This window comes from Leptonotus elevatus, chromosome 3, assembly GCF_054856555.1.
Source record: "Leptonotus elevatus isolate MCC_2025b chromosome 3, RoL_Lele_1.0, whole genome shotgun sequence".
Classification (NCBI taxonomy): domain Eukaryota; kingdom Metazoa; phylum Chordata; class Actinopteri; order Syngnathiformes; family Syngnathidae; genus Leptonotus; species Leptonotus elevatus.
The window spans coordinates 18374487-18401997 of record NC_141241.1 but is presented as its reverse complement, the minus strand read 5'-3'; the positions used below and the strand labels follow the sequence as shown (position 1 = coordinate 18401997).

The 27511-nt window shown below is 39.0% G+C and overlaps 1 protein-coding gene across 4 annotated transcripts in view; it reads left to right on the top strand.

The window, feature by feature from the left end:
• sox6 (SRY-box transcription factor 6) overlaps nucleotides 1–27005 on the top strand; it is a 158724-nt gene extending 131719 nt beyond the window's left edge. For all 4 annotated transcript variants that reach the window (XM_086071359.1, XM_086071361.1, XM_086071360.1 and 1 more), the window contains 4 exons: nucleotides 6265–6370; nucleotides 17108–17281; nucleotides 18346–18562; nucleotides 20313–27005. In XM_086071359.1, the coding sequence (XP_085927485.1) occupies nucleotides 6265–6370; nucleotides 17108–17281; nucleotides 18346–18562; nucleotides 20313–20619 (804 nt within the window). In that variant the 3' untranslated portion in view covers nucleotides 20620–27005. The remainder of the gene's footprint in view (nucleotides 1–6264; nucleotides 6371–17107; nucleotides 17282–18345; nucleotides 18563–20312) is intronic.
• Nucleotides 27006–27511: the final 506 nt, after the last annotated feature.

Below are 27511 nucleotides of genomic sequence, written 5' to 3'. Positions count from 1 at the left end.
TTAGAAGATCATGCACTTGGATGTTAAAATGTCAAGTCGTTTTATGTTTTCTGTCTTGGGACTACGAAATGTAAATTTGTTGCATCTAAACATCACCACATTTACGCAAGTGTTGTACCAGTGTTCATCAATGCGCATTGTCCCTTTCACATAAACAATAAAAGGAAATGGGGAAAAAAAATATTCTAAAAAGAATAATACAAAAATAAAAAAATATATACAAATAGAAATGTTTTTAAAAATATATAAAATAATAATAATAATAATAATAATTGTTTAAAATAAAACACATTTTCATCACAATTGCAAGACAAGTAAATGTACTCGATCTGAAAAAAGTAGTACAGTGTTGTTCAAGTTGTTCATATCCTGACAAATATATTATGTAGTAATTTCCAGAATGCAATATCAACAATAAACAACATACAAATAATTACATTTGCATTAAGGACCCTTTAGTGACTTTTTCAGACTAAAAGTTTGACTTTTCTTTCAAACAAAAAACATCAAAATAATTCATCCTGAATAATGCTACTATATTCTTTTATTACAAAACAAACAATAAATGCCAAATTGGCAGCAAGCCCAGAAAACTATAGCTCCCTTCTCTTACACAATTTAGGCCACTTCATTTAATCAAAAGCCTTTCCGTTATTAACAAATGAGGTGATGCCCTCGCAGCGTACACGCAAGAGAAATATTCTGTCATGTCTCCTCCAATGCGACGTTGAAGACAACTAGCATGGAAACAGATGCCAAGCTTTTGCGGCTGCTACTGTTGATTCTGCTGCCGCCTGCATTAGCCCTAACAAAGGCAGAGCTGCGGGTTAAAAAAGAGAGCAACAGTCGGCATGAAAGGAACTGCGGGTTTTCCGCGTGGCTGGATATGCTTAATGTTGAAATGGCTCAAAACTCACAAAAACTACTGGAAAGCTGCAGGATTATAAATAACATGGCAACTGGTTAGGATCAAAATACAAACCAGATGAGCGCAGCGAAGCCTTTGTCTCCAACCGACTGTTGAGACGTCTTTTGAGGGCCGCAGACCACACTGATGACTGAAACGCGATCCACCAGACTCCAAATTGTGGTCACCAAGCCTTCAACTTGCCTCACACCAGGTGTGCCGTACTACCGGAGCCACTTCAGCACATTATCAAACTTAAGTGGCTGTTTCGGGTTCTGCAGCTGTTAAAGGTTGCATTTATGGAAATGTGATTGTGTTATTTTCTCATGAAAGAAAACATTGCTGAAATTTTAGCCATAGTTTCCAAATTGCGGATAATCCGACTGTCTGATTTTACAGAGATTTCTAAGCACAGCATTCATTGCATGAACCATACTTTTTTTATATGACCAAAAGTGCAGTTGGCATAAGTGAATCTGAGCGGTTTTGCTTGATAAATATTTTGCTGAAGCAAATTGCAAAGCCAGCTTCATATAATTAACTTCATTTTTGTTTTGTCCAGCACTTACACAAACCTGACAATGCACATTTCAAGTGTCCAATCTTAGTTAGTTGTCCACTGGAGACACTGTCCTGACTTGGCAATGTATTTGTTCTAGGCCAACCTCCAGTTAGGTATGTTTGATTTTTAAACAAACCCCAGAGATGGATTAGCTCGGCTTCTCTTACACAGCTTAAGCCCCCTTTTTGGTAAATGCAGATCAGGTTAAAGTTTAGGCTGGCTATGTTACTTAAATAGTGCGATACAAGGAGCATGTGATTAGCTGTTTGATGAAACACTTAAAATAAACGCGACACGGGAAAATAAGGTTTGCTAACACCTTCGCAAAATAACCGACATAGAGAGATTTTGTGATTCTCAAAGTTTTCTACCCAAAGAATCTCTGAATAAAATTTTCAAATTGTGCAATACGTTAAAGTAATTTTATTTCTTGTTTTTTTAAATTAATTTCAAAAGATAAATTCAGTCTTTTGTTTTCACATTTTTAACCACATAAATGTTCAAAACTCTTCATATATGCAAAAAATTTAATATTTTTCATTTTATTCAATTTATTTTTGCCCAATCTCTAAACTTATTTAAAATGCATTACATTTTATTTGACTCCTTAACAGAGTTGGATAGAGTAGCCAACAATTTTACTCAAATAAGAGTACTGTTGATTTAGAATAATAGGACTCAAGTAAAAGTAAAAAGTAGTCCTCCAAATAATTACTTGAGTGAGAGTAAATATGTTTTCATAGCAAATGAATGAATGAATGCATAAAGAAATAAAGTATTAAAATATATTATACAATAAAATTCTGCGCAAATTGTTGAGTACAGTTCATCTCAAATGTTACTTGAGTACATGTGACCGATTAAATTAAGAGTATGAGTACTAAGCGCCGCTCATTATTTAAGTACAGTCTTTCCCACCTATATTTAAGCACTCATTTTCAAACTGTGCATAATGTTACAGTGATTTATGATAATATTATTAAACGGCCTATGCATTCCTAGGAATAAACGCCTACTTTGTTGATGAACACTTGGGCTTTCTGTATTTGATTGTTGGTCATTATGGTGATACCCTGGGAGCAAAGTATTTAGAGGTGGTAGTTGTTGTGAAAAGTTTGAGAAACATTGCTCTCAATATGTATTGAGATTATGAACGAAACCCTTGCCGATCTGCACCATAGTTTAGCCCACTCGTGTTTGTTTTCCTTTCATCTGTATTTGAACAATTTCGAGCCATATGGCTTTGCCTATAAGCCTGGAGCTATTTACAAAGGGTCTGAAGGAGTGTCAGTATTGGCAGCGCGTTGCTTAAATATAGGGCAGGAGTACGCACAATGCACAGGGCCGTCCGCCACCCGCCTTTTGCCCAGAATACACCCTGTGGGCAGAGCAGCACATGTTGTGCGGTTTGCCAGATGAAAGCTCTCGTTACAGCACTGACAAGAGCTCCTTTTGGCTTCCTTGCACCCGACAACTTCTATTCCTCCTCATCTCGCTTCCTCTGTGACGCACGTCTTGTGCTCTGCAACCAACAAATGTTTTCAAAACAAGCAGATGATAATGTGCTATTGTGAACAGAGTTGCATCGGGGTGGAGCGAGACATGCTGAAGTCATTTTGGAATTTGGTTGCGTGCCAGCGCTCGTGGTCAATGTGAAAGTGATAAAAGTGTTCACTTTTAGCTTTTGTTTCCCGTCTTTTTAACGTCACCTCCTCTCATCAGTTATTCTTCCGGTCTACCTTTTTGTTGTTATTATTTTTAACACGAAAATCACACGAGCCGCTCCTTCTCCGAGATATCTTTTGCGTCAGCAAAATACTGCTGGGCTCTTCTTCTTCTTCTTCTTCTTCTCTCTGGCAAGACAGACTGCTGCGCCTCCCTCAATACTGCGTGTCCTTTGCTACTCCTCTGTATCAGAGTGATCAGTAAAAATTTAATGACACTATAAAATAATAAAAGTGCCATTAATTTATCACAGCACTTGATGCGTGGGCAATAAAGAAGCATTAGTTCAGTGAATATTTTCAAGGTTTAAAACAAAACCCTGATGCTGTGCGGTCATAAATTACCACACGTATAACCAATAAGTATATTATGCACAGTATATAACATTTTATGGAAATTTGTGCTTCCATATTGCACTGGCAGCATGATGATAATTAGCATATCAAGCACGGGAAGGGTAGGAAAGTTACACTGGCTAGACCTTCACATGAAGTATAAAAACGTAGGCTGCCATAAAGCATGTTTTGTGTCGGATGCATGAGACAAAACAAAGTGCTGATGCACAATTTAATCATGGGACTCAGCTGCTTGTTAAAGTCCCTGTAAAGTGAAAATACTGTAAATGTTTTCTAAATTTAACAAACCACAGAGAAGAGTGTTGTCAAATGGAGAATTCACTCATTGAGCCATTTTCAGCCGTAAAAAGTTAATATTTTGTCCAGAATTAATTTGATAACTTCAAAAGATATTAATTGTACATGACTTTTTTTTTTTTTAATCAAATTAATCGGCTTAGAGTCTGTGGTGGCTGAAACATATCCCACCGAGTCGTTGCAAGGTTTTTCCATGCGGTAACAACGAGGCGTTCTAAAGTGACTATGCCGGTCCATAGCGTGCACATTCATGGCCAACAATGAGGCGCTCTAAAGCGGACATGGTGGACTATCTGACGGGAAGATGCAATTGCGAGGTATACAGTAGCTAGTTGACGAGCTGTGCGTCACAGTTGCACGTTATGACTGCTTAAGTTTGGATTTAATGTGGACTGCAGAGAAACTGAAATGGTGAAAAACATTTTAACGCTGTACCTCAATAATTAAATCCTACATCGTTTTCTGTCTTTGCATGTTTTCAGCAATGATCTTCAAACATGTATAATGTATTTAGAAACAAATCTCTGAATTTGCTTTATGTGGTCTTTAATGAAACTTACTGATGGACGGTCCCTGTTCTCGCTGAGCTCCCCGGCCCAACGTGATGCTTAATGATCATGAGTTTATAAAAGGACTTGATTGATGGAAAGGGACCAACCAAGCACACGGGAGGAACGACATGACGACTTTATTACAGAGACACAGCACCCGTGAACACCGACTGTCCAAGTCGCATTTGAAGCAGCCCATTGCCCGCCCAGCTAATCAAACATCAGTCACTTTGTCAGCGGGCCGCTCGCTTCTTTCATTAAGAGTAATCATATAGCCGGCTGATGAATACGATACGGCATGCGTGCGCTGCTGTAAACAGGGTAGCACACTTAATCTTTGCATTACAAAGTGTTCATATGTCATCATTTAAAAACACTTTTGTAAGCAAAGAGCCACAAGTGCACAATCACTCAGGTTGCCACAAATGTTGGTAAAGATATAAAAAGACAAATTATCAATGTTAAAATCGAATATAGTGGTGCTTCGAGATACAGATTTAATTTCATCTCAAATTATCTTTCCCCATTGATGTGAATGGAAATACAGTTAATCCTTTCCAGCTTCCCCCCAAACAACACTTTTTTGGCAATGTTTTTTTATAAGAAATAAATAGCCGTTTAAGGGGCTTAAAGTTTCATTTGTGTGTGAGTGTGCAGCAGGGGAGGCGTTAACATTGTGTCGGGACTCTACCTGAGTCTCAGTTTTGACACAAGTAGCAGAGGTCAATGTGTCAACTCATCGTTGGCAGAGGGAGTAAAACAAATACTGTTATTTAGACTGGCGGCGACATGCCTGCCTTTCAGTGTGATCCAAACTAAAGCTGGATGGAAGGGAAGACGAGAGGATTCTTTGTATCATGCAGAGTCAAAGTGTCCATCTTCTACTTGAGTCTTTGGAGAACGAGACAGTCTCTTGCTAAAACCCTGTCTATTCACTAAAGAAGTAGGTCATTCAACAATGGCGCCGGCGGCAGTCGGCACTCTCCCCCTTGCATAATACATTAAGTGTAATGTGCATCAACTATTCAAAGGCTGTTATTTTATTCTGGAAATGCACATGGACATGACATTTAATATTGTCACGGCGCGTTGAATGACAGGGTTTCATTGTGCGTCAAGTACAACGCCGTGCCAAGTTTAATCGGAACTCAAGAGGCGACACGGCAAACGGGGAAATGCTGAATAAATGATGGCGGCGGAGCTCTGTGTGCTGTCGAGCAGGAGACGGCTTGTAAGGAGACGATGACAGGAGAAAATCTCAGTGCTGCAAAGAGAGCCACGACCCCGTGGGTGCTCAGATCACTAAATAAATCGATTTCCAATAACCCGTGGCCCTTTTGTGCTCCACTGCTTTACTGTTGACACACCACAAGCTCGGGTTAAGGGGAAGTCAACTCAAAAATAGTTTTGGGACAACAATATGTTCTATGCATCCCCACTAATCGAAATATGGTTTTCTGGTTAATATTCAAATAGTGGAATATGAGTTAAGCAACAAAATCCATCTCAGCGGGCGGCCGTTTTGCCATTTGTTGTTGACTGAAGTACATCAATATTGCTCAGGTCTCAGGTAACAGCCAATCACAGCGTAGCTTCAGCAACATGTGAGCTGTGATTTGTCATTGCCTGAGCCCTGAGCAACATTGATGTCATTTTCAAGATGGCTAAAAATGACTGGATTTTGCTTCATAACTCTTATTCCACAAATGTAATAATAATCAGAATGTCATGTTTAAACTAGTAAGGTCACATAAACATATTATTGTCCAAAAATGTTTAAGGTTGACTTCCACTTAAATGGTCTTTTTACAACACCATCACTGTAATATGTTGTGCGATTCCTGAATATATGTTCTTCATTTGCAGGAAAGGGCCCATTTTGAAGGACTCGGGCACCACCTCAGCAAGCTGGGTGAGGACGGGAAGATTGGCCGCAGAGTCATTGACCTCACCAGGCCTGAGGATCTTGATGGTAAGAGCATACTTTTATTTGAGGTATGATAAAAAAACAATAGTCTGTTTGAACCCAACCAAACATGTCAAATACGAACATCTTAGTGACCGACGTTGGCGGGACTGATGTAGAATTGAGTGCTTGGTAGACGTGTGGGGGCTGGGCTGACTGCAGCTCCAAAGGAGTGCAGGTTTTCACAGGTAGGTGAGCTGGAGGACGCGGGCACCTTAGGACAAAGCTGGCTTTTCTCCAAGCTTGGACTCCCACTGCTGTTGTGCTTGTTTGAGGTCTTGGGCACAGGAGAGTCAATGTTGCTTGCACCATAGTGACAAAGCGTCACCTCTCTTTGTGGCCCTGGCTTCTTCACAGGAGCAAGCGGTACGCACACAGCACCGGTGTTTGTCCGGCATAAATATTTGTGGCTGTTTCCATGGCACTTGAGAGCTAGCGCAAAGAAGAAAATGGTTGTGACTCATGTTTGATACCTCAGAGTGTCTCAGGGGAGGAGGAGAGATATTTCTCAGGACAATGCAACTCAACATCTTCAAGTGGCATCACACACACTCAACACCACATCGGCTAATGACATCGGCAGTGTCCTGGTTGAAATTGAAAATTGAAAATGAAATTTAGTGGGGCTATCAGGTATTTATTTTTATTTTTATAATCTAGCGATTACCTCATCAATTGGTAAAAAATTGTATTTTACATTTTTAAACAATTAAATATATGCATATGAGGTGCAGGTATTATTTTCGCACCCTCCGGAAGTACAAGTATCTGCCTGGTGATTGCCGTGGGAGTTACTCAATGACTATAAATGGTAAACCGTTAGCCAGTCTGCGTGTTGACTGCCAGGGAGTAAATTGTGGCCGCATGGCTACTGTAGTGGGCTTAATACGTGTTAAGTTTGTTACCGTTGGTGTCACGTGAGGTGAGGAAACCTCCACGTGCTGACAAAAGTGTCATTCAGTAACTCTCGTGAGGGAAATACACAATTCTATATGACAGAATAAAAGCCTATATGACAAAATTAGAGTGACTAGACAAAACTAGGAGTGACTAATATAGGCACATAGCAACTGCATAGCAACTGACCACGTTATCTCATTATCATCGTAAGGGGCATACCAGTTGTACACTAAAGAGATTGAAATGCATTGTGATATGTTCTAACAAGCAGTGAAAGGTTATATTAAATTATCTAAGGTAGAATAAATTATTTAACCTTGTTTATGCTGTTTTATGCGGACAATAGTCAATTCTACTTTGCAATATAGACACCGTTGCACTTAAGCTATTTTGTGTGAATTGATCCCCAAACTTTGGACATTTTCTGCCTTTTCCACATTTTGACTTTTGTGCAAATTTTAATGTGAGTACTATCCCTAAAATTTGAGAGGTGCCTATTAATTGATGTTGCACATGCGAGACACAGAGAGAAGTCATCCTCACAAGAGTACGTACGGCTGGCGCTTCTCGTGCTCATTCTCCCAGTGGGAGTCTTCCCTTTGGAGCGATGCTGGAGTCAGGCAGGGCTGACAAGGAGAACACACCAGGGCAGTTGTGCCCTTTTAATTCCTTTACGGGGCCAAGGGAAAGGCTCACGAGCCAGACGCCTCCCGTCAGCGTTCCCACTGGGCTACGGATTATAGGAGCAGGCCGGGGTCAAAGGAGAGGAGAGGTCCCGTTCCCAGAGGGAGAAGGCTGGGAGCCGGGCTAGCAGGCATGACTCAAAATACACCATCAACACTGTGAATACGGTGGAAGAGCAAAGCACACATTGTTGATTGATGGGGATCAGGATTTTATGATGTGAACCACAAAGTGTTAACTCTACTCACAACATTTTTACTCCTCAAACCCTTCTTGTAAAGATCTTGAACCGGTCGTTCCCTGGCTTGATATATACAAGCATCCAGCTAAATGCAGTTGCATGTGCTCTTTAATTATTGACAAAAGCTATGATTAAGTTATTTTCTGGTCAAAAGTCATCCAGATGTGGGGGGAGAAGAGGGTGACAGTTTGAAGCTGTTGTTTCAACAGATCACGGACAGAAGAGGGGATTTATGGAGAGCACACTTGTTCCTCAGTAGTACACTTTCATGAGGAGGAAAATTACACGGCGTACCTCCCAGTCGTTGCATAGGGTGTGAAAGCCCCTTAGTGTGATGCGGGTCCCCCTCCAGAAGCGAGCGGCCGCACTGAGCGGGCTCTGTGTGCAAGCGCCGCTCTGTCATCACAACGCTTCACAGGAGGCTTTAAGTTGCTTAAGCTAATATTTGCAAAGCGCGGAGCAACGGCGCAGACTGGAAAGCGGTGGCCGAGGTATGGAAAAGGGATAGGATTCCCTTCATTTTACAAAGCCACGAGTCACGCGCGTGATCTCACCACTTTTTTATTTGCTCTGATAAAAACATTAGGCCGCGGAGCTTTTGTGGCATCGATGACTTGCTGAACTTGTGTGTGTGCGTGTGTGTGTGTGTCATCATTGAGTTGAAAGCTGTAAACTGAATGAACGTAAAAGTCTAGTGCAATGATGTGAACATGCCTCACAAAGGTCCTCGTGGAATTGGAAGAAAAGAAGACAAGATTGCGTTATTGTTGCCGTGATTGGTGTCGTCTTTGTGTACAGCGGGTGCTTGGAGCCTTTCCAAATGTAATTGTTTGAAGACGATTTGTTGTTGTTTTTCTTTTGCTCAGTGAGGCCGTGGGATTTCAGCTCGGGTTTTTATTGCGCAGGAAGGCTTAGTCGGCATGGGCATACTAATCATTCATCACAGCGCAAATTGCCCACTTGGTCCATAGAACTAACAGGCAGAATTGATTGTTGATTAATCGTGTCTGAAAGCAATTGAGACATAACATATAAATAAAATGAGGGCCCTACGGATAAGGATTTTTAGAGGCCCATGCCAACTCCGATATTTGGCAGAATAAAATTCTGATAACAGATTAATCAGATGTTAAATTAAATTAAATATAAAATGAATAACCTTTTTTCTTGTATCTTAAATTGACAGTGTGTATTATTAGCAACATCTTGTGGTAAATTAAAATGGGAGTCAACATTGAACAGTTATATGTGACCTCACTGGTCTGAACATGACATTCTGATTGATATTACATTTTTAGAATATAAATTATGAAGGATAATCCAGCCATTTTTATTCATTTTAGGGGGCAGCCATTTTGTCAACTGAAGATGACATCAATGTTGCTCAGGGCTCAGGCAATCATGGCTCATCGGTTTTCTGAAGCTGTGCTGTGATTGGTTGTTACCTGAGACCTTAGCAATAGTGATGTCTTCTTCAGTCAACAGCAAGTGGCAAAATGGTCGCCTTTGGATAAAAACGGCTGGATTTTGCTGCTTAACTCATATTCCACTAACACAATATTAACCAAAATGCCATATTTAGACTAGTGGGGCTGCATAGAACATTTTGTTGTCCCCAAAAATTTGGGTGGTTGACATTCCCATTTATAAATCATTCATTTAAAAACCCACGATTAATTTTAATAATATGCACAAAAAAACAACAACAAAAAACTTGTCTTTAAAATATATCTTAACAACAAAGAAAAAGCCTGCAAAAATTGGCCATCGTTTTCTGGAAATCATTATCTTTGTCTTATGATGGAATGTGTTAAAAAAGAAAAAGAAAAAAAAGAATAATAAAGAAAAACAGTCAGTTAATTTCTTGCCTATTTCTGCAGATTTTAAAAGAGCGACTGATCAAATTGGCTGGCCAATTATTGGTTAGGCCCTAAATAAAATGTCAATAGCGATCAAAGAATTGATCATTGTGATTCTCTTAACAATGCTACCTTGACTTACGGACTTCATCCATTCCATAAATAAGCTTATAGCTCATTTAATTTGTATAATAAAACAATTGTTTCCATTAAATGAATTAAATTCCAATAATTTCATATGAGGCCCCAAAACACTATAATTTGCATTGTAGAATGTATTGTAAAAACTCAATATATATTTATATATTTTTAGTGGTTTTAAAGTCTAATCAAGCCAAAAGTCTCAAAAGTTTTTGCAACACAAAGCACATAAAAAAAGACCTACTAATGACTCATAATGAAAACAAACTTGGGTTGTGGCACTCAAAAGTCAAAGTACCATTGTGGTTAGGCAAGACATCGCATCGAATGTCCTCGACTAAGCAATTGTATGTGCGTCAGTCAGCATGCTTTCGTGCAAAGCTGGATGTTATGAAAGAAAAGACGGCAATACAATAGACAGGACAAAAGCACAAGTGACATGTTGATGCATGTTGGCTGTGTGTTTGTACGTGGTAGTAAAGTTAGTGAGGGAACACACACACACACACACACACACACACACCCACGCACACACACATTTTTAATGAAGAAAAAAGGGGGGATTGACATGTTAAATGGGGTTTAGCTCTCTCGTAATTTGTGTCACTTTAATTAGCATGCTTTGAGCTCTGCCTCCAGCAGCCTGCACCCCGAATGTCATGTCCTGTTTGCCCATACACATTAATCCAACATGATCCCGCTCCGAGGGAGAGGCTTCATTGTCGCCGCTAAACGCCCGCAGTCAGAGGTGTTAGCAGCCATCCCAACAGGTTTGCCCGATAGCGGCTTCATTCTCCCCAGCCAATTCTCTTAGCCGAGCCTGTGTTGGCAGAGCTAGCTGTCAAATGTTGGTGTGACGTCTTTCCACGTCACGCACACTTGAGAAAAAGTTGGCTTTTGACTCCTCCATGCTCAGCAAATGAAGGAGAAGGCTGCCTGCCTTTTTTTTCCCCCACACAGCAAGCATGCGTGCCCGAAGGCAGCCCGAGGAGCAGATGTGCGAAGAGGTGGGAACGACTGGAGCAATGTTACCCTCTTGCTGGGTGCGTGGTCAAGTCTGAGCCTGCAGTCCACGGGCTCTATTTCTTTCACTTTTATCCTCCCAACATTTTTATTCTGCTCCTCCTCCCCTCGTAAACATAAAGCCATTTTGCCTCACTGTAATTCATGCTGTTCATCTGCAAGGTTTACAGGAGAGACAAATTAAAAAGGGACTGTAATATCCCTCTGTCGCACGTGAGCCACGGGCCTCATGAATCACAATAAATTCTATTAAGCAGCACTCCCTCTTTGTTATCCTCCCCACAACACCACTAAAGCATCACCCCGTCTCTCTCGCCGCTGGCTAAACATCTGTGTTTATTTACACAATCACACATCCACCTAAGCGCACTCCACCACTCCAAGACAATGTGTGCTTTAACGCAATCGGCAAAATGTCAGAGCTGTGTCGTCACCTTCAAGCGGAGAAATTGGAACAATATTGCAGCAAATTGCTTGTTGGGAATTGAAAGGATTTGATGAGACAGGATGCTAATGTCAGGTTGTGTCTGATACATTCATATATTACCTGACAATGCAATGTGATATAGGTTCACGATTGTGTACATGCTAGAAGCAAGTGTTGGTGTTTGATGATCCTCTCTCTTTTAAACATGTTTCCTACGTATGGGAGATTTTTCTTAGGATCCAATGAAACCATGGTTAAAATTGTTGATGCCATCACCCAAAAAAAAACACCTTCTCTATAGTGAAGCATAATGCTTTGGGGGTGTTTTGGACCGAGGACCTTAAAACATTCCAAATTTTGCCAGAAAGCAAAAACATGTCAGGAAAAGCCAACTAGAACATCTGAACTTTATTTGGATGATTTGGATTTACACTTAAGTATGTTTATTGAATGTATTTTAAAATAATTTTTACATGTTAAATAGTTAAATATCATTTGTAATTCAACATGTCTGCTTTGCATTGCGTTGTTTTTAATGTGGAGACTATTCTATCCCTACATCCATCCGGGTTCTGCTGGAAAGCAAAAGAAAACAGGAAAAGCCTACTCGAACATCAGAACTTGAACTGGGAATAATCCCAGGCACTTTTAAAGGGTGGCAGTTGCGCTGACTTCCATTTAACATGAGTTGGAATGCGATTGGGTATTTCTGAACATAGCAAAATCCCAGTTATGAGCAACCTCCTAATTTTCACTTGTTCATTTTATATTTATTTATACATTTTTACTGCTTTGTCTGAAATTGTGTAAATCAGATTATTAGTGGAAACTTAATAATATTTTATTTAATGATTTCTAATTTTTATTATTGTTATTATTATTATTATTATTATATGTGTTTAATTTATTTATATTCTACATAATTTATTATTATTAAATTAATATATTATGATTTTATTATACATATACAGTATATAAATAAATAAAAATTCCACTATTAAATGGTCCCCCAAAAACCTTTCATTTGAACAGGGGTGTGTAGACTTTTTATATCCACTGTATATAGTGAAGAGGGTGTAATTTTTAACACAGCATAATTCAATCAGTTCAGTAAATTTCAGTAACAAATCAGAATCCAGGAATGGACTGTGACCAACTTAGCGATTTAGGCCGTCGGCGTAAAGGTACGATTTTATTTGACTGCATTTGCATGACAGTAACAAGAGGTGTGAGGAAAAAAAGAGGAAGAAAAACGCCCAATGTGGCTTCCCTCCAGTAGAGCAAGTCACGTGGCCGCTTTGCCGTTTAACTACGGCTGTGGCACGAGCTGATGGAAGGCAGTTGTTTTGTCCCTCCCCATAAGCGGCTCACCTCTGCCCATATGCATGCACACCAGTATATAAATTGCTGAATCAGTGTCAGTGATAGAGTAATGGGCCGGGATGCATCGTAAATTACGGCGAGCGCTCCCTGGGTGCAGACACTGGCTGTCTTGTCTGAGTGAGCGGCGCGCTCCTGAGCTAATGAATACCTTCATCTGGCCCCGGCAGTCAGCAGATTGCCCCGCGTTGATGGATACTGTCAGCCCTCCGCCACTCCACATTTCATTGCACAATAAACATGCTTGTCAAAAGCAAACAAAGTGAAATCAATTCATTCTGTACAGTGAGCGCATGCTAAATGAAATTAACCAACTGTGGGCTGCGCTGACAGCGGCGCGAGTGTATTATTTCCGCCTGCAGCCTTCTGCAGGCTAAAGACGGATGAAACGCAACACTTCCATTTTGTGCTTTGCTATTTTTGGAAGTGCTGCTGTGTGTGGCACCAAAGTATCGTCTGGAATGCTTAACAACAGCAAAATAAATGCCACCATTAGGTCTGAATATATCCAGTACAATTCATATTACATTTGTATTTCTCATGGGCCTTTTCAGTTCATCTGAGCCGTTTTGCATGTTTTAACTCTCTCAAATTAACTCATTCACTGCCATTGACGGCTATAAACGTAAAAAATTAATTTGAACTATTTCTATTTGTTTAGCTTTTTTTTCCACTGTTGCTAACAAGAGTATGAAAACCTAGATGTTTTTTATTGTACATTTAGAACAGACATAAAATTTGTGATTAATTGTGAGTTAACTAGTGAAGGCATGCAGTTAATTACGATTAAAAATGTTAATCGCCTGTCACCCCGAATTTTTAATGATCTTTTTTTAAATGAATTTATGGCAGTGAATGAGTTAAACATACGGTACATTTTTGTGTTTTTTCTGAATCTGACGCTACATATATTGACGCCAGAAGTCATGATGAAAATATCATCAAATATATGTGTGAACTTACGCTTGGCCTTCCCATGACCTTTAGAGGATCTGAATGATGCAATTTCCTGTGGACCATGTGACTTGTGGAATATTCTAAAGGGTTTAACAGGACTGGGTGAAAACCAAGTAACACCAGTAGGGATGGGCGAGTAACGATGCACAGCCTTATTTAAAGGTATCGGTACTCGTGACGATAGTCGATACCAGTATCGGCCACCCTCTTGTGGCTGTTTTGCAAACAGGAAGTAGAAATTAGAAGAATAGAAAATTGCCATTAATTGTATGCATTTTTAGGATAAATATTTAATTGGGATAAATATAAATAACATTTCTAAAGGATTGAAATTAATGTATTTCATGGTAAAATCTCATCTTAGGCAGGACGTGCAACAAATGCTTTTTTTTGTGTGTGTTAGAAGTAGTTTAAATGAATCTTAAATTCTATTTATTAAATGTTTGCATCATGCATACAGGACACCTTGCTAATTTTTTTTTAAGTAAATTTTTATTGTTTTATCGTATCATTTCTGCAAAAAAAAATTTCCTGGGGTCCAAATGAATACAGTACTGTTGTTTTTCTTTATTTTTTATTATATATATATATTTTTTAAGATTTTTATGTTTTTCAGTGACATCTTTCACTGGCTCTTTTAACAGCAGAATTATATATATATATATATATATATATATATATTTTTTTTTTTTTTGCCTAAAGCCTCAAGAGATGATTTTGCTCTTGACTGTTAAAGTGTAAACGTGGTGAAAACGCAAGCAGGCCGCAGAAACAGCAGAAGCATTCTCACACGCATTTAAGACCATCGAGCCGGTCAGGTTTGAAATAGAACAGCCAGAAGAGCGAGCGCGAACAAACGTCTCCGCGCGGCCCCGTTACTCATTAAGAATGTGATTTGGTTTATCATTTGAAATAATAATAGAAATCAAAGGCCAGGTAATGCGCGCCAGGCTGCTGGTGCGATGGTCTAATGAGAAGGCTTCACATGTGGATGATGAAATATGCATGAGTCATCCCAAGCTTTCTTTTGCAGACTTGAGATCATTAAAGATGTATCGTAGCATATGGAAGGCTTTTTTTGTCTTATTTTTTCCAGCCTTGTTTATCAACATGTTTTTGTTTGTTGAAATATTCATCGTGCTTTTATTTAATTCTTTCACATCTTACTTATAAAAGGAAGCAAATGTGCATGCAAACAGAAATCATTATCAGTTTGATGTACAGTTTAATACGGAGAGAAACTCTGCTCTGCTCAGAGTGAATGCCCTGATTGAGAAAGCAATCATCTCATCTCATCACCGACGTGTGAAGAACACTTTCTTTTCCAAAACTTCTCTGCTTTGCTCCCCTTTGCCCAAACTGCCTCAAGCCCTCTGTTGTGTATTTGTTTTGGCGCGCATGCACATTTTATGAATGCCGAGCAGAAATGTAAGCAACTGATGAGAGAAGTCAGCGCCTGCGCACAAAACATGCAAATTATTATAGTAATATGTAATGTGCAGTTGCGTGTTTGTTATTCGGGTTACTTTGTATTTTGACCCAAACTTACCAAAATACAGTAAAACATGTATTGTCGTGAAATTTGCATTTAAAGAGGGAGTTTGTCATATTTGTTAAAATACACAGGAAATTATGTAGAGTCAATTGAACTATATTTAGAGATGGACCAAATACTCAGTTTGAGAGTAGGCTAATATTTACACTTGAAAGAGAGTAAAATAAAAAATTAAAATAAATAAATAAATAAATAAAATTCACTCAAGGGTTGAGGAACGAACTTATGACCTTCAGCTTTCAAGACTACCACACTACCACCTGAGCTATGCCCCTCCTACTGTTTGCTTATAAGAGGGGAGCAAACACATTTTTGGGGAGCTGTTGGAGTTCGGAAGAGTCCAGCTGACACGAGTGATATACTAGCACACAGCAGGAGCTGCGTGGCTCAGAAAGTAGATCGGCTGCCTTCCAAGCTGAAGGTCGTGAATTCATTTGTCAACCCTTGAGTGACTTTTTTTTTCAATTCTTTTTTTTTTAACTCTCTTCAAAGTGTAAATATTACTCTAAAATCGAGTCTATTTGGTCCCACTCTAAGTAGAGCCAAATTTACTCTACATCATTTACTGTGTAGTCATGACCTGCCAGTAGTTCATAGTAAATATGATCTGTGAAAAAATAAGCCATCACTGGCCCATCTTCTCCCTCAAATTTGATAAACAAGAGCAAAGCATTTTGGGTCCTGATCCGATGCAAAATCTGGATTTTTTAGCCAAATAGCGATTAGCGAGTTTGAAAAAAAACTGATCTCCAAATCAATTCAAATAAGAGCAATATATATATATTTAAATAACTTCCATATCTACAGTTGGCTGCCGCCATTCGTGGGGGATAGAGACTGGCCCACGAATTAACGCCAATTTAAATGCATGGGGAAAAAACGAATACATAAACCGCAAAAAAATCTTCAAAAAACACTGATAAACATTGTATTTTATTTTATTTTTATTTACCTCGAACAAGTACAATAAAAGCAATGTTAAGTTGACTATAACATGTAATGTCTTATTTTTTGATCAATGACGTCTGTCGGGCAAATTACATCCGAAAGTGCTAAATATTGGCCGATCCCAATCCAGCCAATCAGATCGGTGTAAAGTCTACTGTATAGCCTGAGGTTTGAACGCACAGTGCTATTGCAAATAAAACATATTGTAGATCTGCGAGTCCAAAAAACTCTCACCACTATGTTGGCATTCTTATTTCTAAATAACCATTCCAAATAGGATTGTTTCATATTGTTTCTCTGGTGTAGACTTCTTTTAGCAAATACTTTTTTTTTTTTTTGTAGTGTCTGAAAGTCTGCACATTGTGAAAATACAGAAGGCTCTCTGGAAGGCAAAAGAAGGCCTCTGCATTGGGAAGTGTTTATACAAATGCGTGGCACTTGGGTTGAGTTTTTGAATATACCCGGTCGATGTTCACGGTATGCGAGTTAATCGCAGTCACTGAAGGCTCGTCATGAAACCAACATCTTGCCTCTCTCGCTCTTCTTGTCCCCGTTCCGACCACTCTAGGTTCCCATCAAGTCAATGGCATTGCTAATAAACCGCGACTATATTATCTTTGGCCAACAGGAGGCGCTGGGTCAGCCGAGGCGAGAGTCTTCAGGGAGACGAGAGGGAGGAACAGCAACGAGCCGCACATTAAGAGGCCGATGAATGCGTTCATGGTGTGGGCCAAAGATGAGCGGCGCAAGATCCTCCAGGCCTTCCCGGACATGCATAACTCCAATATAAGCAAGATTCTAGGTATGTCCTTACAGGGTACTGCACACAAAAACACAAGTCACCAAAGAAGAAACTACAAAAGTTCAGAAGTCCAAACATTGCATTAAAAATGGAGCATCCACTAAAAAGAAATTGCTTTTTAGTATCTGCAAAAAAAGAAATCACCTAAGAACACAGGTGGTTTAAAGCCCGTGGCTAGCATAAACGTTGTAGTGTAGTCCATCCATCCTATTTGTGAAAAGTGCTATCATGGAGGCCCTCACACAGATCAAATATCCTCTCTACACTGGCTTGTTGTTCCTTACTGTCTGACACCAGAGAATGTCTCTTGTCTCACTCAAGTGTGAAAGCCACTCAGACAGTGTGGAATGGAAAACACGTTTTGCGCTTTCAAACTGCAAATAAAGGCGGTGGCAACACAGTAGGCTGGAACGTCTGAGGTGAAACAATGCATTCCAATGGTCAACCTGAAATCTGGAATCATGCTCCTATGACGTAAATGGGGGTCAGCAGATGGAACAGCCAATCAAAAATGTGTATGCATTTTCACAATAAAAAGTACATTTGGGAAATGCACAGTTGCAGGTAGTGAATGAGGCAATCGATCAATGCAATCGATTATCTCAACCAGTTCCAGTGTTTGTGGAAATCCGCTTCTTCGATGACAATCACACCATGTTTTTGTGGTTCAATGATTAAAATAGATCATAAAATAATACAGTACAGTACATTGTACATGGAATCTCAAAACCAAATACAGGAATGGGAGTCAAATTATTTTATGCAAAGGGTGTCAAATGCAATCACACAGGCAGCCGAAACTTGAAGTGCACTTTAGGTAGTAGGCCAAACAGGATCAACATTTAATGAACAGACTAAGACTACAAGTTAACATGAATCGAAACAGACAGAATACATTATTATTTCCAAATAAATCCACTTAAGCTTGAAATAATTTAAAATATGTTGTTCTGCATGAAAATATCTTCCGTCACAGTTTCCAAATTGAGTGACATTGTGATATATTCAATGTAATCCTTGTCTTCCTGTATTGTGTAATGTAACGTCATATTTTTTCTACGCAGGCTCCCGATGGAAGTCCATGTCCAACCAGGACAAGCAGCCGTACTATGAAGAGCAGGCCCGCCTGAGTAAGCTCCACTTAGAGAAGTACCCCAACTACAAGTACAAGCCCCGGCCTAAGAGGACTTGCATCATCGACGGCAAAAAGCTGCGCATCGGCGAATACAAGCAGATGATGCGCTCACGGCGACAAGAGATGAGGCAGTTCTTCACTGTGGGGTAAGGCTACCAACGCTTTTCAAGCAACAACTATTTTATCATTTGTTGCTATGTTTTGAAGAAAACGGGTAATAAATTAACATATTGTCGCTGTCCTGTGAAAGACACGTATGTCCATGATTTATTTTTACCTTTTTTGGAATGTCTGCATTCAGTTTTATCCCATAAACATACACATTTAAAAAAATAAAAAATAAAAATACAAAAGTTTACTTTTACGAATAACCAACCTTTTACAGATACTCAGGTGCCTACAAATTTTCTAGCATTCAACTAGCCATTAACTATTAAATAAAGAGAGTTACATTTTGCTTGAATATTAATTTAAGTTAGTAATAATCTAATTAGAGTAACAGGGTTGCAAATCAATGCTCGGCAAGACTTTTTGCTTGCAAGAGTACATGCTAGCTGATTTAGCTGCTATGCTAACTGCTCAAGAACAAATTTAGCTATGTAAAAAAAAAAAAGTTTTATATTATATGTATTTTCCTGATTGTACAAATAACAGTGTTGTGTTGGTTTGAGCGACACACTCCGTTATGGCTGGAAAAAAATATGAAAAATAGAAGAAATTACTTGCCTTATTCCTAGCTAACAGAAGAAGCAATTAGCATGATATCATTTATCAGAAACACAACTTCAGAGCATAATTTCTGCTATTAAAATATGTCTGATAAAAACTAAATGTGTTCTTCGGAAAAATGTCCTCCATTTCTGGAATGACTCATAAAACAATAAATGCTGTTTATGATGTAACACTATTTCCCACAAGCACGTGTTGACTTAACCTTACTGCACACGTGCGTTTAAATCAATAGCAGTGGTTTAATCATTTTCAACAATAGCAGCCTGCAAATGGGGCATGAAGTGCAAAGCTTATTACACGATTAAAGCTGTAAGTATAGACTTCGGGAAGCCTGCAGGCGGGCAGCACTTGAATGTAGTGAGCGTGGTGTGCACCGACACTCTTCTCCAGGTGTTCCCATGTCAGTCACGCTCTTAAGCGGCCTGGCTGTCAGTCATTCGGGGGAATAGGAGACGAGTCAATATCACCATTGATATCAATATCACCATTAGGCGCCTCTGAAACTTCTCCATGTATATATATGTGTGTATATATATATATATATATATATATATATATATATATATATATATATATATATATATATATTAGGAGTGTTAAAAAATGTATTCAGCAATATATCGCCATCTTACAGTGAACAATTCTCGAATCGATTCTATATGCGGCCGAATTGATTTTTAAACGTACATGTTTTATGGAAATATCCAACAAAACGTTTTACTTAGAATTAGGGTTCACACTTAAAGCGTGGAATAATGTGATATTAATGGAACATTAAGCCTTAATATTTTATTTCAGGGCTGTTCAAACATGAAACAGACTGCAAACTGTTTGTTAAACGCAGTAGCTCAGTTATAAGCCTGAAGTTTCAGACAAAAACATTTTCATACAAATCTTACAGTGTACATGTACAAGTTTACTGATTAGTATTTTCTAAATTTGAGAACAAAAAAAGAAGAAAAAATCGCAATAATCAATTTATAGATTTGTATCGGGATTAATCGTGACCTATGAATTGTGATACCGATCGAATCGCCAGGTACTATGCAATTCACACCCCTAATATATATATATATATATATATATATATATATATATTATATATATATATATATATTAGATATAGATTCAAATTCAAATATACTGCCCCCCTTTATCATCCAGGCAACCACCACAGATTCCCATCACCACAAGCGCCAGCATGGTCTACCCCGGGGCCATCACCATGGCAACGACGACGCCCTCGCCCCAAATGACATCGGAGTGCTCGAGCGCGTCAGCGAGCCCCGAGCCGACCATCCCCGTCATTCAGAGCACCTTCAACATGAAGCTGGAGCCCAACAACATAGCTAAGAACAGACAGCCGGTCAACGGCGAAGTGGACATGGACATGTACGAAGACTTTGAGGACGAGCCCAAATCAGACTACAGTAGTGAAAACGACACGCAAGAGCCGGTCAGCGCCAACTAATGGACGCCCAGCGGCAAGTGTTAAGGCGGCACCACCGAGGTTTGAAAGTGTTGACAAGGAGGACGAAAACATCATGCAAGCCAGCATGCACATGTGGCTTCGGTAACCCCCCCCCCCTCCAAAAAAAAGCTATTTGGTCTTAAGCGTTTTTTCGTGTGTGTGTGTAGCTATATATTGTTTTTTTTCATCATTTCCTCATGCCATTGTGATCATGGGCATGAAAAACAAAATGGCTGTGACCTAGAACATACAGATCTTGAAATCAAACATTTGCTCATTCTTACGGTTATTGACCTTGTTTCGGAACCATTTCAGGACATGACAAACGTGTCTCACTCAGGTATTGTGTGCCAGCCAACAGCTTGTGAATGTGTCTGACCATCATGGCGACGTCACCAGTACGAAAGGTCACATGATTCCAAAATCTACCAGTATCGGTACAATATACTGTATGCTATCAAACTCCCGAGGCAATGCATGAGTGCCATTCAAGTCATTTCTAAGGTTAAATCGGTGACGAGTCATTATCTATACAAATACGAGTCAGGAAGTGGAGAACAGATTCTCCTAATCATGAACCGAACCTTTAGCCCAATCGACTCAGAACAAAGCAGTACCGCATCTCCACTCGCTCTTTCCCAGTTCTACTCGCCATTCCCCGTCAGCAATTTGTTAATCTTAGTGATTGTAATCAGGCCAGAAGGCTGCAGGGCCAACGGGCCGCCAATCCGCCGGATTGGAAGAGCAGCGAAAGGCAGCTTTGGAGGCATTACAATCTCAAATTGTGTAGCCACACAACATTCTCTTAAACGTTTTAGCCCCAATTCAAGGGCAAGTTTAAAGTCTTAGCTCCTCAACTTTTTTTTTTAATTCATTTTCGACATTGTAAATCTTAAAACGGACACTAAGAAGTCTTAAAGCGGAGCACAGTCGTTGGGTCGACGCAATGACTTGATTACTGGCGCAGTCTTGAGACGTGAGGACATTTGTACAATAGACAACCGAAAACATTGGACAAGTGCACTTATTCTCATCGTGTTCCCTTTTACACTACATCTCAACAAGGACATTTTTTTGTTTATGCTAGGGGTGTCCAACCCCCCCCCCCCCCCCCTCTCCCCAAGGGCTTCATACAGAACACAATCTGAGTCCATTCGGAAATTTCAGTCTACACTTATTGTACATATTTGATGATAATTACTCATTATGTGCTAACACTGAGAACGATGTAATCCTCCATTTCAGAGCGATAGCGTTAAACTGCTTTCTAACATTTTAGTTTTATTGTTTTTTTTGGTGGCTGTAGCTAAAACGCTGTCAAGTGGCACACTTCTGTACTGGCAGGAGCAATCTTATTTTTGTAAAAACTAGCACTAAAAGAAAAAAGATTTTTTTTTTGTCAATGAAATAAAATAAAAACAAAAATGCTTTAAAAAAAAACCCAAACTAACTGAAACTATTTGTTATGTTTAACTAAAACTAACTATAACTATAGTTCCTTCATTTTAGCCTTTGGTAATTAATTTAATGCATGAGCCTTTACGAATTATTTTAAATGTGATTTTAAGTATATTTATTTAATTGGAATAAGGACATTTGAAAGTGTATCACAGAAGTGATGTCATCTAGCAGCAGCCAATAGAAAAGTACTTTCAGATGAGGTCGCTTTTTCATTTAACTCATCCGAAATGCAACGCTAGGTGTGAAATTAGGTACTTTTTTCATGTTACCGTGGTGTTCATTAAATAATGTGCACAAGTTAAAAAAAACAAAACGAAACTAATACTGAAACTAACTAAAACTAAACTAAAACGAAGCATTCTTAAATAACTGAAACAAATAAAAACTAACAGAACCACCCTGAAAACTAAATACAAATAAAAACTAAATGTAAAAAGCAGAACTCAAAACGAAATACCCCTCCCCCACTACATAAGAACTCAAGCGGTTTCTCCAGGCATGTAGCTCGTTAGCTAGCTATGTCTACACCCCAAAAATGCATCTTGTCTTCTGATAGGCCACTGACGTGGCCACTGTAGAGGACTTCATTTCTGGGGGAAATTAAAAAACAAAAAAAGTCCAACTTGACCGCCAGTGTGTGGACCGGGGCTTTCGGGCTACTAGCCTAGCATGCCTGTTTTAGAGCGCCTCGTTGTCACGGCGTGGAAACCCCCCGCAATAATCCGGTGGGTTATAGTCCAGCCACTGAAGTTTTTAAGCATCATTTTAACTCAATTTTCCAGTACTAGAGATATTTGATTGACAGATCACAGTTGAGCAAGGCACTCACATTCAGCGGACACGCCCACAGCATCACGTTTCACGATTTTAAAGCCTTTTTATACACTTTGGCAGTTTTAAAAATCATTCACAAGAATGTTGTTACTATTTTAACTCATTCACTGCCATCGACGAGTGTACTCGTCAGACCACTTTTTACAATGTGAGCGGCAGGGAATTGGCTGTTTATGTATTTAATGACGACAGTGTTACTAAAGAATGGAAAAAAATAATCTAACTTTTTTTCTTGGCGAAATAAGAGATAATATTTAATTTGGTAGGTACGGCGTGTATATATAATCATATAACACAATGTTCTATGGATCTTGAAAAAATCTGTCAAAATGCTCAAATTTTATTTTTTTTCAAATCTAGACAAGCTTTATTCTGAAGCAATGTAGGAACGACACGGGCCATGCCAATTGTACTTTTTCATTTTTGGACACCTCTAGTCTAAAAGCTAACAAGTGACCTCCTTGGCTCGATAAAGCTCCTTGAGCAGTCAAAGCCTCCATTTTGAGACCTAGATCCTCTTGATAGGACACAAGGTTTAAGTGGCTCCCCCCTCCCCGATCCCGCCCCCCCCCGACGCCCTGCCTTGACCCCTGCCCAGAGTAGCCTGAGCCCACAGGGGGCGCCATCTGGCTCGGAGAGAACACACAAGGCCAACAATAGGCGCGAAGGTGCGCGTCCCTCCATCAAAGTGCTGGAAGCGAGGCCTCGACGGGGCTCGCGCGGCGGCCCCGTCGCCAGGCGCTGGCGAGCAGATGGAACAAGTACATCAAGCTGTGGGGGATTATTAAAATGACTGACGACTGGATATCATGTGAAATGCGCCATTATTAATGCATGACTTGGGTCATTCCCCCCGCTTGCCCTTGAATCCGTCCATTTTCGATCCCGCCGGCCGATCACTGGATCTCCGCTGCGTTTGTATCACTTCATCCCATTTTGGGACGCATCCGTCTTGCGTGTCGCACGAATGATTTCTATTTATTGTCCTTCTGTTTGGAATTGATTAAGCTACAACACACACTTTAAAGAAAGAGTGGATCTCCTGACAACTTGTGTTCCTCCTGTCTGCTGGTGGTTAGACTGAATTTGTATGTGATTGTAAATATCGTCCATATGACCATGCCTCGCACGTTCAGTGGGGGCTACACCTACAACGGACTGAAACTTGACTCTGCTCATGTGGCGAAAAGACAAAAAAAAAACAATAAGACGAACTCTTAAAGGAGACGCTGTTTCAGAAGTGTTTGAAGCACTGGATATAAATTGTATTTTTGATCAATTCTGATTAATGTGAATCTGTTTGAGGATTAAAAAAAAACTAAAAAAAACACCATGAATTAACTAAAGTCCCCAGATGGACTCAAGTGGGTTTGCTCTCACAGTTGCCAGATTTTTTTTTTGTCTGTTTAGTTTATTTATGCAAAGACACATGTGATGGATGAACACTTTGCTGAGGAGAAACTTAAAAAATTGACAGCAGGCTTCCTTTAGCCAGGAAACACATACGTTTTGTGTATGAATCTATTGTTGTATTTATTATTAGCTACCAGAATTGTCAGTAAAACAACAAAAGGACAATCAGAAAACCAGAATGACAAAAAAAAAAAAAGCTTGATGAATTGGGAGTTTGAAAATTCACCATCTCATTTAGATTTTATTGTACATATATAAGAAATCTATTTTTATTTGATTATTTAGTAAATAAGTTATGTATGTGGCTAATCTATTTGATTTCTTTCATCTTACTATGTTTAAAAAAAAATGCCATTGTACCTTGAGAAGATGCTGAATTACACTTATCCGGCTGACTTTTGATAATCATCCCTGGAATAAGTCAAATCAATCAATCAAAACAAGCTACAATGGAGCCTTGAGATATGTTATTTTAATTCATTCCATCATTTAAGACACTCTCTCAAATCATCTTACGCTACTGAAATGAATGGAAATGCCATTAATCCGTTCCAAGAACCCCCCAAAACCAGTAAAAGTGTACGAAAAAAATACTTTATATTATTGTACTTTATTAAAAAAAATAGCATACTTAAATAGGATGTTTGTACATTGTGACCAGATTTTCAAAACTAAAAACTGAGACACTGCAATCTCAATAGAAATGATTTATAACAAATGCATTCGCTATAGTCACTGTGGTGGCAGAAAAGCTCAACTTTAATTCATTGGGTCTGACGGCGACCACAGCATTCGGTTAGCAGGACTACATTTCCTAAGACAAAAACAAGCCTGTTAGCGATTAGATGTTTACATATTAGTTGTATGAATCGTTATGAGAACTGTGTGATTGACATACACATGGTCCAAACAATTGGATTGGTGGCTGTTCTAAAAAATCGGCACCAACACGAAGAAAGTGGGACAAAACAATGCGGATGGCACCGTACTGTCAATGCTGTTTTGTGCTGCGTTCTAGCATTAAGCTAGCAAAAGGCAACATCGTGCGGTTGTTTTAGATATATGATTGCATTTCTCATTGTTTTGTTTATTTTGACAGTAAACTCCAACCGAGAGTGGCATTAAACAGCTTGAAGCTACTTTTTGACAAATTATATCTGGCAAACTGTTGCGTGGTGGCAACAAGCAGCAGTTTTTAAGGATAGCCGCGATTGTTGCTAACCGGTCAAGATAAAAAAATAAACGTCAGAATGAAAACTTGTATCTCAAGGCACCACTGTATTTGCTCTTCTAGTCGAGTAATAGTAGGGTATTGACTTCAACAAGAAGCACTTGCTGTAAAAGAATTTGTTCATAATCACGATCCAACCAAACAGCACTAAATGGTGACGCATCGACATCATGAACACGTGTGATTGTTTTCAACACGTTTGCTGTTTTCTGTCATTTGAAAAGTGGGAATGTGCATATATTTATTAGTGGCAAAACGCTGTTCTCTTCTTGCCAATTGTTTTTTTTTTCTGCTCAAACTTGTAATTAATCATTTCTTATCCATCCATGTTTTTTCGTAATCCTCCATGCAAATGGCTTGAATGAGCAACTAAAGGACAAAAAGCGCATATGCTGGTTCAATCCTTTTACTGTAATTTGATTTTTTTTTTTTCTTCTTCTTCTTCTGTTGGAGTGAGGAATATGGTGGGAATGTTGTGTGTGTTAATTTAATCAGCACAATTCACTGACATGCTGGACTGACTTACTAGCTGCTGTTCAGAAGGGCAACATCACGTTAGGTGTTGTTCCATTGAGGTACTTTTGCTTTCTAGTTGTTTCTCCAGCAACACTGTTTCAGGCTCTTCCATCACCTGAGCCTCGATTTTATTAAATGGCTGGCAGTCTGCGTAGATATATAAATATACTTTTTTTTTCTTTTTTTCCTGGCAGGTACCTACAGTAGGCAAATGGAAAGTATTGTTTGGGTGTTATTAGAGAGAAAATGAATTACATAGTGTCTGTTGCTGCTTAAAAAAAAAAGTTTATGTCTGAATATGTAAATAGTTTATCATAATATCTTGTACAGTCCAATGTAAAGTTTTTAATTCAACTTAATAATGTTGCCATCATTGTGTTCACATTCTTTATACATGACAAAAAGATTATTTGCTAGGTGATATTGCTCAAAAGAACAAAAATGTTTTCTGTTGTTTGTTTGTTTTGCTTCGTAGTGTCCACCAGCAGCTCTTTGGTTTCCATGTGCAGTATTGACGTGTGCTAAACTTAAGGTGAATCATTTGACTGTGTGTGTGTGTGTGTGAGTGTGTGTGAGCGTGCGTGTGTTGCGCAATCTCCCAAGCTTTTGTAGTATTACTATATCAAGTTAAAACAAACCATCGATCAAGAAACGAAATATTTGGGTGCGTCGCGGAAATGTGTAAAAATAAAAAAACTAAATGATCTTGGCAAGAATCTGTTGAGGTATATTTGATGGTGTAATAGCATTTCTGTATGTGTCAGTCCATTGTAATAATATAACAGGAAGCTGGCTAGCGGTCTGTTTACTACTCTCATTTACCTCAAGAAGTTCCTCCCTTTGTGTAAAAGAGAACAAAATTGTGTTGCAGAGAGCTTCTCACATCACTCCATCTTTTGTACTGCTGTTGACACTTACACATTAAAGAGGCATTTTGTTTAAACACTGGACTACCTCACTGTCTTCTTTACAACATTTATTTCTACTTGACTGTGTCGGTTTTTGTAAAAAAAAAAAGAAAAAAAAGAAGAAATGAAGAAGTATAGCCTGGACGATTATTTGGCTGATTTAATCGGCTGTTATTAGCTCTTTTGAAATCACGAAAAAAAAAGGCAATTTTATTTATTAATTGATTTGTTTACGGTAAAACATTACAACATAAGACAAAGACAACAAAGTTCAAACCACCCCTGAAAAATGCCCCCCCCCCAAAAAAAAATCTCAGTAAAGTTAAACAAATACAAAGGAAAAGTTCCAAAGCACCGTAAAACAGTCAAATGTTCTGCCTGTGATTTATATTGTTGTAAGCATTAAAGCACCAAAATTTAACTTGTATTATTCATTATATATCATGTATATATTTGTTAATTAATTATTTATTAGAATTTTATTCAGACAATTATCAGAATCAAAAAGTCCATATTAGTTACTAAATAA